The 18240-nt window shown below is 43.4% G+C and overlaps 1 protein-coding gene across 1 annotated transcript in view; it reads right to left on the bottom strand.

Moving 5' to 3' along the window:
* Positions 1-656: 656 nt before the first annotated feature.
* The window catches only part of faf1 (Fas (TNFRSF6) associated factor 1), a 79984-nt gene continuing 62400 nt past the window's right edge, over positions 657-18240 (bottom strand). The window contains exons 16-19 of the mRNA XM_055861226.1: positions 17149-17229; positions 16780-16857; positions 9242-9457; positions 657-1831 (exon numbers count right to left, since the gene is read on the bottom strand). Of these exons, the coding sequence (XP_055717201.1) occupies positions 1748-1831; positions 9242-9457; positions 16780-16857; positions 17149-17229 (459 nt within the window). The 3' untranslated portion in view covers positions 657-1747. The remainder of the gene's footprint in view (positions 1832-9241; positions 9458-16779; positions 16858-17148; positions 17230-18240) is intronic.

Here is an 18240-nt window from a genome sequence, read left to right as displayed (position 1 = left end):
GTAAACTTATGACCCACTGGAATTGTGACAGTGAACTATAAAAGTGAAATCATCTTAACAATTATTGGAAAAATGACTTGTCATGAACAAAGTAGATCCCCTGACCGACTTGCCAAAACTAGTTTGTCAACAAGAAATGTGTGGAGTGGTTGAAAAACGAGTTTTAATGGCTCCAACCTAAGTGTATGTAAACTTCTGACTTCAACTGTAACTGCTGTTCCTATGAAGTCCACATACTTTTGTATGTATAGTGTATATTGTTACTGAATAACAAATACTGATGCATGATCATACACTGATACCCATCACTAATCACATTTTTTATATTAGACAACATAACTGGTTGTCCATCAGGAATTCAGTCACTCAGTACACTGAAGTTCATCCAAACGTATTGCTTTTAGAAATGTCTCAAATGTCTAACGCAAACTCAGGCTGCAAAGAGACATGTAGTCTTCACAGCGACTCCAGAGAGCCAATCGCTGACCAGATGTGGTGTATTTTCCCCATGCCTGGCTTGACAGGAAGCTTACCATGTTAGCTAACTGAGTTCAGCATGCTGACGTACACACTTCAGAGTCAAACACAAAAACTCCTATTCAGATCCTTCATACAAGGACAGCCCATAGCCTACTGGCCAAATAGACAATAAATGGTTTAAATAATATAGCTTTAATGTTTTGTAGAAAGTTTGCTGAGGTCTCAATGACAGAAACCCTGAAATAATGACTCAGAAGGTGACAAGGAATAAACCAAATTTAAATAAAACCTAATAGCCACTTAAAATACTAAATGTTCCAAGTCAGATTTACAAAATGAATAGCCTACCAATCTCTCCACTACAGCTCAAAACACTCACGGTCAAACCTGTATTAACATTACCACTTAAATTAGAAAAAAATAATAATAAAAAAAAAATCACAAAAGGCCACAATAATACAAAATTCATATGACGTGTATGTGTGTGTGTGTGTGTGCGTTTCAAGAGAGTGCTGGCTCAGACGGATGCATGTTCATATATATTTTATATAATGTATATCAAACTAAAACTAATACAGCATCAAACTTAAAAAGGACCAAGAAAAATAAAGTAGTAACAGTTGGTTGTGGAGCATTTTGAAATTAAAACCAGATTGGTTGGAGCAGAAGAGGGGTGCAGATCAGGAACATTGAGCCTCTCTGGCTGCGGGTGGGAAGGGGGCAGGAGGAGGTCCATCCCTGGTTGGGTGCATGGAGGGAGCAATGGGGGTACGCCCAATTGCAGGTGGAGATTAGATAGTCCAGCGTTCTCCAGGAAATGTCTCCTTGCTTATCTTATTCAAACAAAACATGACTAAAAAAAAGCAGCCGTACTGTAGTGGGAAGTCTTTGTCCGTGAGGCTGTTCTTCTACTCAAGTTTCTTATTAATATCCTTTATCATACTGTAAGTGTGGACAGAGAAAACCATGACACTGCAATTAAGTGAGGGGCGAGAGTGTTTGGCTGTATGCTTGTGGTAGCTTCTCTGTGCATACGTGTACACTAGGCATTCATGTACGATGCACAGGCCGAGAGCAGGGACGCTTACACGCGCGTGTGTTTTTTTTGTGTGAGTGTGAATAGTGTACTGTATATGTTGTGTATTGTGTGTGTTTGAGAGTTCACCTCCATGTGAGAGGGTGGTCTGTCTCTGTAGACCCACTAAAACCATGCTAGAACTCTTCACTACTCTTCCAGCCAGTCCCACCACCACATGGCCAGGCTGTCCTACTCTTTAGCTTCCAGGAACAGGGTCTCCTGCGGGAAAAGCTTGGCCTCCAGTAAAGACGAGGCTGGGTCTAGCTGGGTGATCTGCAGAGAAAGAGAACAAGAGAAGCATGAGAAGAGGACACATTCATACAGGATACATGACAGTCATTACACAAGTCCTTGTTCTAGCTCCAGTTGGAAGTGACATTTAACCACATGTGCATACATGGAAAGTATTAAGTTGCAATGTTTGCAAAGTTTACAATTGGCTCATTCATCCCCCTCCTCTCCCCTGTAACTATTCCCCAGGTCGTTGCTGCAAATGAGAATGTGTTCTCAGTCAACTTACCTGGTAAAATAACGGTAAATAAATAAATAAATAAAAATGTGCCTGGTAAAAAGTACAAATGGTCAACTAGTCCATTTCTTAATCTTTTTATCATTGAACACGTTTTGTGTACCTTCGGACGTGTACACAAACGTGGATGTACCAAAGTACGCCATGCAAACAGATGTACTGCAAAGGTGTTAACTTGGCCTCTGCTTGGTGTATGTCTCTAAGCTACATCATCAAGTGGAAAAGCTGTTGACAGTGAGGCAGTAATCTGATCATCTCTGTTTAGGTGGCCAGCGTTGCGTTTCCCCAGAGAGATCGATCATTTCTGTTTTCTAAGGTTTCCATCCAAACTAAACGGCTGTGGTTTCTACAAGGACCTGCCTTGAACGATGTGTGTACGACCATAAACTAATCACCTTTACCTACTGAATGAATGACCAAACAAAAATACATAAGGTAGATGCTAATATTAAAAAAGACATACAGTATCAATAAGTGTCAAAATATTCATCATTCAAATCCAGGTTGAGGGCATCGGCAGAGCAAGATGGTAATAATGCATTGCCACCCATAATGCAGCTAATTTTGTCAGCCATGTTGACACACGGGTAACCTATGCTGTTTAACATGAGACAACCCAGCCTGCTAGCTTATGAGGGTTAATCACCGGGAGTCTCCTGTTACATAGGCCCCGTCATCCCCTTCCGCACACCTGGGCCCTCTGTCTACTGTGACGTGGAAGCCAGGCCAGGGCAGGGCTTATCTGTTGCCTGTGGTGACAGCCTCTGATTAGACCTCCTGTTATGATCACTGGGGTGGTAATTAACTAGCAGGCATCAGACAACCAGCGCAACAAGGTCCGAGTTCACCTCACACTGATGAGACCATCATCACAAGGACATTAGGTGGAGAAACACTGCTGGATGATGTGATAGCTGGAAGACCTTTGAGGCTGAAACCAAGTTAAACACCCACCTCACCATGGAGTCAGAGTTTGCTCTATAACTATCCTGACAGCTCTGTCTCTCTCAATCTCTGCTCTGGCTGGGGAAGTAATCCCTGCAGTTGTCCTGCTCGGTTCGTCGTTGAATTTGGATGCATTCTGCCTGTTATGCCGCCAACAGGCTGATCCTACTCCCTGATATGACATCTCATGTTCTTCTGTTCTACCACACACATATGGTAATAAACTAATCTTCCCTCAATATAAACAATGAGTCGTCTTTCCTAACGAGTAATATTTCCAATGATCATTGAGTCATCAAAAACTAACCTTCAATAGAGCTACATAATTTCAACGGTATGATGCCGGGAGGTCAAAGAGGAGCAAGAATTCATCAGCAAACAGCTATTCCCAGAGGAAAAAGAAAATGTCACACCAATGGAGGCTCTTTGACATCACGTTCTCATACTCATTTCTCCTGTCATTAGGGCTCCTCGCTCCCCAGCATGACCTGAGCTCATAAGGCAGCACAGGGAGGGGTGTCACGTCAACCTACACAACGCACTGCAGCCAGGGGAAAGCAAGATGGTGTGCTGCTAACAGATTACGTCCCAACGGGTGAACTGAAGACCTTTTCCCCACCTTTTGCTCAGTATTTCACAAATGCCAGCTATGCTAATGAACCTGACAGGCTGTTATGACACCACAGCATCAGGTATGAGTAAATTAGGGTTTAGGGAGGAGCAGGTGCGGCCGTGTGTGTGTTGACGGGGGGAGGGGAGAGCATCTGACTAAAAAGAAAGTAGAGAAACAAGATGCCACACTGACACAGGAGACAAGCACCATCAGTGATTGTTTACATTGTTATCCAATTAAGAGACCATAAGCATTGAGGCATCTGTCAACAAACAAAGCTGTTGTTTTTCTCTCCACTCTGCGTCGCGATACCCTCTATATTTTCACTGTCTGGCTCTCCCTATATCCGATGAATTCTCTTCTCCCCTGACTGACACATACAGCAGCCGGGGAGAGCCTGACATACAAACATACACAGGCCTACATTATTCATGATATGGCCAACAAAGCAATCTTATCAACAAACAGCTCTATGATAAAGGCAATACACAAGCATTTAAACTGTACTGTATGACTTGTAATTACATTTTAGTGTAGTAGATAAACCAACTAGATGTCTGGCACACAACATGAAAGTCTAGCATCAGTCTGTGAAGTGCCATTTGAAGTGTTTTGAAGGTTCCGGTTTAATCCGTAGCAGCGGTGTTTTCTCAAGTGCTTGACAATGTTGGTGGATAATCATCGAACCCGATCACACACTCATCCTGACAGGCCTCACAGTGGCCAAACAAACAGAGCAGAACAAGATGCCCCCTTCCGAGAGAGACCCACTACTACTGCCAAAATAGTCTAATTCCTCTGAAGATGTCATATAAAACTGTTTCCATCAAATTAAAACTATTGGCAAATGTTGGTCTAAAATAGGCTCATTCACGTACACTACTTATGCAAGTTACCCAAGGACTACAGAGTTTTCAGTGTGTGAACATCAATGTGGGCTGTATCAAGAAAATAATGCACAAGAAATGTTATGCCTACCATCGGATGTTCCACCCTCCCACTAAGTAGAATTTCTAGATTTTATTTGAGATAATGTTGGATCTTTACTTTCAATCTCTAGTGAAGGACTAGTAGGTACATATCTTTATATCGGTTTGAAAATCCGCTAGCACAACTCACAAAATAATGTATTAACTCCATGTCATTGTCTTCAGTGTTATGATTATCGTGCTTAACATAATTAACACTTAAGTTGAAGTAAAAATAAATATTGCAAATCACTTCATTAGTATGAATAAAACATTTGATAACTTGAGACGAGTGAAAAAATAAACACCCGTCTCAAGATGTCAGTTTCCAACATAATCAAACGTGCAGCTGAAATAACAGTTTTTATGAAGCCATTTAGGTTCTATGTTAATTCAAACCATATAGCTTGTCTGTTTTAAACTTGTGTTGTCAAGTGTTTATTTGGCCAATTACAAAAGCAGTGGGAGATCATTATGTGCTTCCAGGAACGATGACAACACGTAGAGCCAGGGCGTGAACAACACACTTCAAAGTGGGCCGCCGCGCAGCCTGGAGAGAGGGAGGAGGGTGAAAAGGGGGGCTGCCGTTCCCCAGGGGAACAGGCCCTGAGCTTTTAACTTCTCTGGAACAGGGAAGCAATCTGCTCTCAGAAGTCCCCTATATGCTGTCTAGAGCAGAGCCAACACAAACACCAGTCCCACACACACAGTGCATAAAGTGTGAGACTGAGTACAGTATACATGAACAGGATTTTGGGGGGCAGGTAGCCTAGCGATTAAGAGCATTGAGTCAGAAACCGAAAGGTCGCTAGTTCAAATCCCCGAGCAGACAAGGTGAAAAATCTGTCGATGTGTCCTTGAGCAAGGCACTAAACCCTAATTGCTCCTGTAAGTCGCTCTGGATAAGAGCATCTGGAATCAGAGCTATAACCTACATGGAGCTATATCCCACATGCAGTCATACAGGTGGGAGAAGATATTGTGGAAAGACTTTTGGGGAAGGAGTATGAATTTTGGGACTAAATCAATAAACTGCAATTGTTCTTCCTGTGCGTTTCACTGTTTCAGACTTGAAATGAACGCAGATGTGATGTCTAGTTCAGTTGGACACGAGGATCATTTCATAGCACTGTTTATTTTGACTAAATCTAGAGTTTTGTCTAAATCATTCTACACATTGGTACTGTTCAAACATTTCATTTTCAGAAACCTGGAACATCAATTAGGGCAAGGTTAAACTCAGCACAAAGTACTGTAACACAACATGAAGAAAAATATCCTGTGAAGACAATGTATGGGGGTCTAAAACCTAGACTGAGCCAAGTTAACTCACGACTGGAACAACTAAGTATCTAGACCACATACACAGTACATACTGGTTCTGGTGAGTGTGAAGGGACATGTTTTGCTCTTTGCGTCAACATGTAACTTCCTCCAATAACTAACAAGCAGTCAAAGAAACTAAAGTATAAAGTCAGCGATGCATTTTATTTTATTTCTGTTTAATCATCTTCCACTTAATTGCTTTCTTATTGCTGGTAATTATCTTGAGTTGTCATGCAGGGGAAGGAGAGAAGAAGTTTAAACATTTGCGGTGTATTACAAATGCAATAGTGGTACATCCGCTAATCCGAGCAGAGCAACAGTGGAAGCGTCTGGAGGAGATTGAGGCTCCTTTTAATTAGAGAGGAGAGCTGCAGGATTAGACAGACTGGGCACTGTTCAGATGCACAAACACACTGGCACACACTGCTTGGCGTTGTCCACAATGGCACCCTGTTTTCTATGTAGTGCACTACTTTTGACCAGGGCCCACAGGGTAGTGCAGTACTTTTTACCAGGGCCCATAGGGTAGTGCACGATATAGAGAACAGGGTACCATTTGGGACATACCCATAAATTCTGCTCTCTCTTTCTCCTGTCCTCCGCACCACGTCTCTACTGGAACTTCATTGGAGATGAAGACATTTTTATCTTGGCCTAAAACACGTGGATTTTAAAGTGTATTTAAGAAGATGTGAATAAGGCATGGCTCTGCTTGAATAGATGAAGGCATGTGTGCCCACCTGAGTGTGTGAGCATTTGTATGTGTATCAATGTTTGTGTACTGTATATGTGTCTAGTGTGCGCATGTGTATAAGTGTGTGCATGTGTGTGTGTGTTAGCTAGAGTGAAGTGTTTGTACCCCCATGTTCCCTACAGACCTGGATGGCAGGCTGTCTGGGCAGGCCTGCACACACACACACTCCCCTTGATTAATGGAAATCCCATTTTTGTTTCCACCACTCCAATTAAGCAGGTAGTTAAAATGGTGCTCATTAGCTACCTGCCACAGCACAGAGCAGAGCGTGGCCAACAGCTCTAATTACTGGGAGAACTCCAGTCGGTCCGGCGCCGTGCACCGCGGCTGCAGAGGAACCAACCGAGGAGAATACTGTTGACTGTATCCTAAGTAGCCAGCGCTCTTCTGTGTATGCGTACTGGCTAATTAATATTCAACACATTATAAATGCACTTGTGGATAGAAGTCACACACACTCACGCAAGCACACGAAAAAACACATTTCTCATTAGCCCACCATGGCTTTTAATTATACAGAAATCCTCTAACTATCTGAACAGTCACACTCTGGACACTGGGGATTGAGATGAGCAACAAACTGGAGCCACATGCAGGGGTGAGACAATTATGACTGTGGACTTCTCCTGCAGAGATGTTACATTACAGGCTGCTGTGTTGATCACTGCTTAGTACCTGTAGTTAGCCAACCAGAGGTACTGAGCAAATAAAGATAAACATACTGTAGAGTTAAATAATGGTCATTAGTTACACTTAGGTTCCACCTTGTTTAAAGTAGGGATGTGTTCAAGACAATTCGATACATATCTAATTACACAGGCTCCAATACGATACAGGAACGATACGTTTTAGTTAAATGATTTGGTGCGATTAGAGAACAAATCGATGCGATTCGGTTCAATCCGATCCACTAACATTTGTTGCTGCTGATCGAGCTCATGACCTGGGCCTCTGAGCTTGATCTGTCTGAGCTGTGTTAGGTGTGTGTAAATGATTGTACACTGAGTATATCAAATATTAGGAACACCTTCCTAATATTGAGTTGCGTGCAACCTCCCCACCCCTTTTTGCTCTCAGTACAGCCTAAATTTGTTGGGGCATGACTCTAGGTGTCAAAACATTTCCACATGTCAACTCCAATGCTTCCACAGTTGTGTCAAGTTGGTTGATGTCCTTTGAGTGGTGGACCATTCTTGATACACATGGGAAATGGAGCTTGAAAAACCCAGCAGCGCTGCAGTTCTTGACACAAACCGGTGAGCCTGGCACCTACTACCATACCCGTACAAAAGCACTTGAATCTTTTGTTTTGCCCATTGACCCTCAATGTACACAATCCATGTCTCAAAGCCTAATAATCTCTTCCCCTTCATCTACACTGATTGTAGTGGATTTAACAGGTAACACCAATAAGGGATCATAGCTTTCATCTGGATTCACCTGGTCAGTCTAGGTCATGGACAGAACAGGTGTTAATGTTTTGTATAATCCGTGTAGGTCTATGGCATATGTACTATGTAGGCACCTGAGTTGAGCCATAATAGCGTTGGGCCAGTAACCAATAGGTCACTGGTTCGAATCCCCGAGCCGACTAGGTGAAAAATCAATCAATGTACCCTTCAGCAAGGCACTTAAGCCTAATTGCTCCAGGGTCGCCATCAATAATGGCTGATCCCTGGCCCCACTCGCCGAGGGTGTCTCAGGGAGAGTGGGATATGCAAAAAAGTAACATGTCCAATTCACACGTGTATAATACACACTAATGTGTGAAATAGGACAAATGTAAGCACCCACCTAACAATAATAATTATTAGGGAGACCAGGCTTCTACCACCCCACTACCACTACCAGATTAGGGGTGTGCAATGGAGACTGTTTTTTGTCTCCAGTATCTTACTTTTACTCCTGTAAAACACTTTTTTCAACAGCACATAGATAACCAATATAATTTGTTTTTACTCAACTAATAAAGCCTAATATCACGCAAGCCATTTTAGCATTTGAATGCTTAAGGTGCCGCGCAGATGAGCTAGATCAGGAACAGGCCGCCTACCTCGCGTTGGTCAGTGCGCAAAGCTGGGCACAGTGCTCAGTTGACTAGGCTACTGACATTGCCTGGAGTTGTTCTGCATGCAAAATTACTTGTAGATCAATGACTGTCAACATAGTTAAGCCTACATGCAGTTCCACACTAAAGGAGAGGATGCATCAGTTGTCACAATAGAGGAGTTATTTTCTTGGAAGTTAGAAAGAACATAATATTAAATCTTTTCTGATCGACGCATGCTACATTTCAAATCGGTTTGTGGCTCGATGCACTTGTATCTTAAATATTTGTATTGGGGACCGATACGTATCGGTGAATCGCTACATTTCTAATATAAACACACTGTGGTCCCGTGTGGCTCAGTTGGTAGAGCATGGCGCTTGCAATGCCAGGGTTGTGGGAACAATTCCCACCGGGGAACCAGTATGAAAAAAGTATTTAAATGTATGCATTCCACTACTGTAAGTCGCTTTGGATAAGACTAAAAATGTCAATACTTACGTTTCTGCGGGGGAAGGTGGTGAGCAGTTTGAAGTCATCCCAGGGGTAGCCCTTGGAGGCTACAAAGTCAAAGAGGACCTGCAGCTTGGTGCTGCCCAGGAAGCGCCGCACCAGAAACTCACCACTGGGAGTTCGTATACGCAGCTTGCTAATTGGCTCTCCTCCTTCCTCTGCAGGCTCTGGCGGCAGGGCATGTTCCAATGAGAGACGGATGGCCTAAACAAAGGGGAGGGACAAAGCGATCATAGAGTTAGGTAGGGAAGGGGGTGATTACTCAGTTGGACAATGACTTTTAAGTGTGATTAATTTGCTTACAATGACATGGATTCACTTTGTTTCGGGGAACTTTAAAACGACTATTTATAAGGCAACATATGAATCCACAAGGCATCAAATCCTCTGGCCTCTTCTCCCAAAACGTGTAGGCTAGTCTTTGTGTCTTATTAATAAAGACATGCAGTACAACGCTAACTCGTGCCGGGGTAGATTAGATAACTGCCCAGAACAAATAGGATGGCCTCATCAACAGCAGGGAAATTAATCAAGTCTCCAGTGTCACAGAGCAGGACCTGCTGCTCCCGCGGGGCTCTTTCCCTCCAGCTTGTTGTTCCTGTTTTGACAGAGGGTAGCATATGCTGTGACAACACACAGCAGCTTTATTTACCAACCATAATGCAATTATATTTCATAAGTGTACAACAGTAGCTCATTAGCAGCTCCAGGCTTTGAGTGGGAGCGTGCCAGAGGCACTCCCCAGGTAGGTGCCTGGTAAAGGGCCCCCCAGCAGCACACTGCATTGTGGCGTCTAAAGCCACAGAGCACACGCCTCACTTAGGCCCTGCTTCGCACAAAGAACACAGGAGCATAACCACTCAACGCAAAAAACAAACACCACCACAGGAGGGGCGGGGGGGGCAGTGTGCGCACCTGACAGGAGCACCGTGAGGCCACTGGTACTAGTAAATAATGACATCACCACTCCCCTCTCTGCCTCTCTTCCTTTCATCTCCCTCTCCACACAAAGACAAAATCACAGAAAGCATTTCCCCTTGTACTCATGGGTCTACTGAGCGGTTTGTTTCCCTGCGGGGCATTGTGACGGGTGGTGCAGGGCAGACAGCCGGAGACGTGAGGCAGACTTGAGGTCTGGTCTGTGGGTACAGACAGCGTGTAGTCCGGGCGGCTGAGTGGGTGGGTGTTTGGCTGGGCTCCAGGTGTGGGACACCACGCTGCCTTGTGTACTCATACACAATGTCAGAGAAATTAGGCATTGGAGCAGCCAGGGATAAGCAGCACAACTCTGAATGGTTGGGACAGCTGTTGTCCTTCCTCCACACACCATACAGACACACTGGCTCCGCTTATTATCTCCCAACCTTCTACCTGATGACCGACAGCAGTAGTAGTGGGTGATCGAGCAAAACGATCTGGAACTAGGTCTGTGGTTAGAACTCTAGCCTTGTTAAAATACAGTTGAAGTCTGAAATTTGCATACACCTTAGCCAAATACATTTAAACTCAGTTTCACAATTCCTGACATTTAATCCTAGTAAAAATTCCCTGTTTTAGGTCAGTTAGGATCACCACTTCATTTTAAGAATGTGAAATGTCAGACTAATAGTAAAGAGAATGATTTATTTCAGCTTTAATTTCTTTCATCACAATTCCAGTGGATCAGAAGTTTACATACTAATTGGAGTGTATTTGGTCGCATTGCCTTTAAATTGTTTAACTTGAGTCAAACGTTTTGGGTAGCCTTCCACAAGCTTCCCACAATAAGTTGGGTGAATTTTGGCCCATTCCTCTTGACAGAGCTGGTGTAACTGAGTCAGGTTTGTAGGCCTCCTTGCTCGCGCACACACTTTTTCAGTTCTGCCTACACATTTTCTATAGGATTGAGTTCAGGGCTTTGTGATAGCCACTCCAATACCTTGACTTTGTTGTCCTTAAGCCATTTTGCCACAACTTTGGAAGTATGCTTGGGGTCATTGTCCATTTGGAAGACCCATTTGCGACCAAGCTTTGACTTCCTGACTGATGCCTTGAGATGTTGCTTCAATATATCCACATAATTTTCCTCCCTCATGATGCCATCTATTTTGTGAAGTGCACCAGTCCCTCCTGCAGCAAAGCACCCCCACAACATGCAGCAACCCCCGTGATTCACGGTTGAGATGGTGTTCTTCAGCTTGCAAGCCTCTCCCTTTTTCCTGCAAACACAACGATGTTCATTATGGCCAAACAGTTCTATTATTGTTTCATCAGACCAGAGGACATTTCTTCAAAAAGTACCATCTTTGTCCCCATGTGCAGTTGCAAACCGTAGTCTTGGCTTTTTTTATGGCGGTTTTGGAGCAGTGGCTTCTTCCTTGCTGAGCGGCCTTTCAGGTTATGTCGATATAGGACTTGTTTAACTGTGGATATAGATACTTTTGTACCCGTTTCCTCCAGCATCTTCACAAGGTCCTTTGCTGTTCTGGGATTGATTTGCACTTTTCGCACCAAAGTACCTTCATCTCTAGGAGACACTCATCCCTGCACATGATTATGGTTGTGCTATGATATGTGTTGATGTCTGTCTGTGGCTTATAGCTAGTGGTCTTCCTCCAGGTTGTTTATGTCTCTCCTGTTGTGGGGAGTGTCCTTGAGGCTTCATTACTGAATCCACCAGTGTGTCTGTCTTCACTCTCATCATTAAATACTAGGGTTGGAAACTTTCCAGTAAATTTCCGACATTTCCCCAAATATCTTCCATGGGAAGTTAAGCCCGGGAATTTTGCTTCAATTCATCAAAAAAGTTAGCTTATAACAGTGAACCTTTTTTGTGGGACACACACACACACACACAAGGCAATTCTAGGTCTTGTAGCATATTTTGGTTGAACTATCCCAATTCAATGGAATTGCACAGTGCATTCTTCCATCACATGTACAGCTAATTCAAGATCTTGCACACTAATGAGATGCTTTCTGTCAAGTTTTGATTACAATACTGTCTGGGGTGAATATACATGACAAACATGATTTTTTGTTAACTAGTAAATAGTAGCCTACAGCAAAGTGTGTTTAAATCATTTCTAGCTTGTTAACAATTTCTGCTAGTTAGTTTCTGCTACCATTTGGGGTTTAGCTTGCTTAAGCCTGCTAACTGAGGAGTGTTAATTCACCTGTTCCCATACACGTTTCATTTTTAAAACATTTATCTTACAAAGGAGTTGTTTAATCTAACAGCTTAACTATTTATCTGTACATGGAATTGTATTTGCTTTTCTTTTACAATTTTTTTTCCTATTCTACAGGAAATTGCCACAGGCACCATCTGATGTGTGGAGACATTTCACTGCAGCTAATGTCGAAGGGAAAGCTGTGTACATTTGCAAATACTGTGCCAAATCATATGTGAAGAATGCAACAAAGATGCAGAATCATCTGGCGAAGTGCATAAAGTTCAAACAGTGCTCACAACAAGCAACCCTGACAAAAGTCCCTCTACTTCTATTCAAGGTGAAAATGATGAATCAGACACCTTATCGATAGCAACAGCTCATGGTCCTCCTGGAATCAGAAGTTTTTGACTTAATGGAGGAACGTAGTCAGAGAAATGCTGATGAATGTCTTGCTCGAGCTGTGTATGCAACTGATGATCACAGGCAATGTGTATTGGAAGAGATTTCTGAATGTTCTTCGCCCAGCATACACCCCTCCAACCAGACTTTATCTACTAATTTGCTGGATACAGAGTTCAGAGTTAAAGTGAAGGTCAAGCAAATCGTACAGAAAGCAGACTGTATTGCAATCATCTCTGATGGGTGGTCGAATGTCCGTGGGCAAGGAATAATTGACTATATCGTCACCCCTTAACCAGTATTCTACAAGAGGACAGACGCAAGGGTCAATAGACACACCGGTCTCTACATTGCAGATGAGCTGAAGGCAGTCATCAATGACCTTAGACCACAGAAAGTATTTACATTGGTGACAGACAATGCTGCAAACATGAAGGCTACTTGGTCTAAAGCGGAGGAGTCCTACCCTCACATCACACCCATTGGCTGTGCTGCTCATGCATTGAGCCTGCTCCTCAAGGACATCATGGCACTGAAAACAATGGATACACTCTACAAGAGAGTCAAGGAAATGGTTAGGTATGTGAAGGGTCATCAAGTTATAGCAGCAATCTACCTCACCAAGCAAAGTGAGAAGAATAAGAACACCACATTGAAGCTGTCCAGCAACACTCGTTGGGGGTGGTGTTGTCATCATGTTTGACAGTCTCCTGGAGGGGAAGGAGTCTCTCCAAGAATTGGCCATATCACAGTCTGCCGATATGGACAGCCCCATCAAGAGGATCCTCCTGGATGATGTATTTTGGGAGAGAGTGGTAAGCAGCCTGAAACTCCTGAAACCTATAGCAGTAGCCATTGCACGGATTGAGGGAAACAATTCCATCCTGTCAGATGTTCAGACTCTGCTTGCAGATGTAAGAAGAAATCCGTACTGCCCTGCCCACTTCTCTGTTGCTCCAAGCAGAGGAAACTGCAGATCTGAAATGCATCAAAAAGTATGGGCTTCTGCCTGAAGCCCATACACGACGCAGCGTACATGTTGGACCCCAAGTATGCTAGCAAGAGCATCCTGTCTGGTGCAGAGATCAACAAGACCTATGGTGTCATCACTACTGTGTCTCGCCACCTCAGCCTGGATGAGGGAAAGGTTCTTGGCAGTCTGGCGAAGTACACTTCCAAGCAAGGGCTTTGGGATGGAGATGCAATATGGCAGTCGTGCCAGCATATCTCATCAGTCACCTGGTGGAAGGGACTTTGTGGATCTAAGGCTCTTTCCCCACATCCTCCAAATTCCACCAATATCAGCCGCCTCAGAGTGCAACTGGTCATTGTTTGGGAACACACACACGCAACAGACTGACAAATACAATGGTTGAAAAATTGGTGGCTTTTTGAGCCTGACAAAAAGTCATCCTCAACAAGGCTGGAAAGTGACAGTGAAGATGAGGCCTCAGAGTCTGATGTTCAAGAGGTGGACATTGAGGAGGTCCAGGGAGATGACATGGAAGCCTGAGAGGAAGACAACCAAAGCTTTAGTTTCTAGACTATCATTTTACAGATGTAACATTGAGAAAAGTTTTGGGAAATGCGATGGATCATTGGGGATCATTCAATATTCCCTTTCTTTTGTTGTCCAGTGAAATCATCCCATGTGAAGAGTCAACTCAATTAAAGTTAAATTTGTAACTAAATTGTTTTTTAAATTTGTATTGGAAGGATTTAATCATTTGCAATTATGTCTACTTATAAGGTAAAAGGTTTCTGTTTCTGTCTCCATATAAGGTAAACATATCCAATGCAAAAAACAACTACATTTAAATGGTATTAATATGCAAGTATTTCCATTAATTCCCATATATTCCCTGTTAATTCCCACGGAGAGTTTACACCTCTGAATATTCCCCAAAATGTGAAACCCTACTAAACACCGCACATGCCCTCCTGCCTGCCTCACACTTGACCAGGCAGACACACAACCAGACAGGTGAAACAGTTGACCAGGTGAAAATACACCTGATACAGTCACACACAGGTCAGGTCAATGACTAGATTGCGTTTTCCCCTGCTTTAGACTTTAAGGCCACAATAAGGTAAGCCTGTCTGAGGTAAAGGATGTGGTATAGACTGCATGTAAACAGAGGGGCCATTGTTGGGTATCATGTTTCTGAATATCTACACTGTTGCATACAAGCAGGGTCGGTTGGTGGAGAGGAAACCATGGCAACGGGCAAGAGGACTACAGTGATATAATTAAGACTGGACAGAAAGGTCTTTTGTTCGAGGCTGTTTAACTAATGTGACAAATCATCTCAGCTAGCTGGTTCACCTGATCCCTGCTGTCTGTGGAGTTTGCTGCTGAGTAAATAGCCAATCAGCTGGCTAAAAGGAGCTATATCTACAGCATCCACCACTGCGTTCCCACTGCCATAATTGTTTTTCTTTGTCCCACCGTGCTTTGTGCTACACCTTTTGTTCACTTGGTTTCAATATGATCTTGTGTGTTGTAGGGAATTCAAACAGGACAATAACGTCTCTGTATGACAAGCTTAAAAGGGATAGGGCTTACTGTACACACAAGAGATTAGTACATGTCCCTCTGTCTCTCTGCCTCCACCATGGGGATCACATGTTAGCATTCACTCCACAAACAACATATATGGACATGCAGCACGAAACAGACAAATACTATAAAAAAGTATGTGGATACCCCTTAAAATTAGTGGATTCGGCTATTTCAGCTACACCCGTTGCTGACAAGTGTATAAAATTGAGCACACAGCCTTGCAATCTCCATAGACAAACATTGGCAGTAGAATGGCCTTACTGAGCTTAGTAACTTTCAACGCGGCACCGCCATAGGACAGTTTGTCAAACTTCTGCCCTGCTAGAGCTGCCCTGGTCCACTGTAAGTGCTGTTTTTGTGAAGTGGAAACGTCTAGGAGCAACAACGGCTCAGCCGCGAAGTGGTAGCCACACAAACTCACAGAACGAGACCACCAAGTGCTTTAGCGTGTAAAACAATTCTGTCCTCGGTTGCAACACTCACTACCAAGTTCCAAACTGCCTCTGGAAGCAACGTCAGCACAAGAACTGTTCGTTGGGAGCTTCATGAAATGGGTTTCCATGGCTGAGCAGTCGCACACAAGCCTAAGATCGCAATGCCAGGCGTCGGCTGGAGTGGTGTAAAGCTCGCCGCCATTGGACTCTGGAGCAGTAGAAACGCGTTCTCTGGAGTGATGAATCACGCTTCACCATCTGGCAGTCTGACGGATGAATCTGTGTTTGGCAGATGCCAGGAGAACGCTACCTGCCCCAATGCAGAGCCAACAGTAAAGTTTGGTGGAGGAGGAATAATGGTCTGGGGCTGTTTTTCATGGTTCGGGCTAGGCCCCTTAGTTCCAGTGAAGGGAGATCTTAACGCTACAGCCTACAATGACATTCTAGACGATTCTGTGCTTCCAACTTTGTGGCAACAGTTTGGGGAAGACCCTTTCCTGTTTCAGCATGACAACGCCCCATACACAAAGAAAGGTCCATACAGAAATGGTTTGTTGAGATAGTTGTGGAAGAACTTGACTGGCCAGCTCAGAGCCCTGACCTCAACCCCATCGAACACCTTTGGGATGAATTGGAACACCAACTGCACCCAGGTCTAATCGCCCAACATCAGTGCCCGACCTCACTAATGCTCGTGGCTGAATGGAAGCAAGTACCCGCAGCAATGTTCCAACAACTCGTGGAAAGCCTTTCCAGTCAAGTGGAGGCTGTTATAGCAACAAAGATGGAACCAACTCCATATTAATGCCCATGATTTTGGAATGAGATGTTTGACGAGTATGTGTCCACATACTTTTGGTCATGTACTGTATAAATGATGTATATTTTTTTTATCTAACAAAGTGACCATGTGTTTTCAGTTATCTAAGTAGGAAATGATTGTTTAACTCTAAACATTAACCATAATGTTCTCACCTCTTTCTCATCATCGGCTTCTTTCTGGATCTGTTGCAGGCGAAGCTGTTCTGCCTGCTCTCTCTCCTGTGCTTCTCTCTGAAACAGAAATATATTTTTATTAATCCATCCAGCTGACATCAAACCATTACAAATAGTGATCAAACAATCAACCATGTTAACAGGTTTACTGGGTGGTTTCACAATAACCATTAACGACACATAGTAATGGTCACAACCATAACATGATTATAGAAGGGTATCCACTTTAAAGTTGTGCTCTGTATAAATGTTTCACTTGAGTTTAATGCTAAAATGCATGCTAAAAACCCTCTAACATTTATCTGATGAGAATGGATCCATGCCATTGTGTTGTAGTTGATGCCCAACCTTTTTACGGTCAGCCTCTAATGACAGTTGGTAGGCCTCATCCTGCTCCCTCTTCACCATTTCCCTGGCTTCACGTTCATCCTGGATAGAGAAAGAGACCACGTTAGAAGAGAAGACAAATACCCTCAAGTTATGAGGTAACCAATAACACCAATAACAACAGAAGTAGTTAAAGTAAAAACAAAGTTGCTTTCTTCCTTTGCCACATGTTATATTGTTCTGAGTTGAATAGCTGTGATACCTGGCAGCTGAGCAGCAGGAAGTAGAATGAGAGAACTGAATGCTTTGTGTGGTTTAGCCAGACAAGGCTTGAAAGAGTATCATGTGGGAGAAGGGAATCCATCCGGGCCTCAACTTCCTTAACAGACCTGAGGGCTCTTTTCTTTTCCCTCAGAGTTCCTGTTTGTACAGAGGCAGACGACTGCCTTTCTACGGGCTGTGTGTAAGAGGCTTTCTAAAGCAGGGAGAAAGAACTGTTTCCATTGTGTCAGCAATGGCATTTGTTTTGGAGCCTGGGAGACTACCTTTTCTTTTCTGAACCCTGGACTTTGTGCCAATTACGTGAAAAAGTTGAGCTATTGTGAGTTGTGGGGTTTGTGCACAGGGCAGGGGGAGTGGTCAATTCTTGCAAGCCTGAGAATGAAAAGGATACATTTTTCTGTTGTCCTAAATCATATTGGTCGCTGAACAGACACTGTAATAGCATGGTTGAGGACAAAAGAATAAAGGGTCACTTACCGTAAGTGCATTTGCCCAGCAGTCACGCAATAACAGTTACTGTAAAGTATAATGTTCCGTACTGTGTTCATTCCTTTTGATAAAATATCATGAAACAAACAAACGTTGCTTTTACTACACATAACACACATTATGGACAGGTACCTTTCTTCATTTACTGGGTGTTGAGGTGATACCATACAATACAGTTTCCAACTACTTATGTAGCCTTTATCTGGTATTAAAATAGATCAAAGGAATAAACAAAAAAGTATGGAACAGATTCTAACAGCCAGGTATTTCCTGCTGTTGATGCACAGTCCATAGCTAACTAAACAGACAATCCAGGTGTGTTTGGTTAAGTCAAGTTCGTTC

This window comes from Salvelinus fontinalis, chromosome 14 (genome assembly GCF_029448725.1).
Source record: "Salvelinus fontinalis isolate EN_2023a chromosome 14, ASM2944872v1, whole genome shotgun sequence".
Classification (NCBI taxonomy): domain Eukaryota; kingdom Metazoa; phylum Chordata; class Actinopteri; order Salmoniformes; family Salmonidae; genus Salvelinus; species Salvelinus fontinalis.
This window is presented reverse-complemented; position numbering and strand designations above follow the sequence as displayed.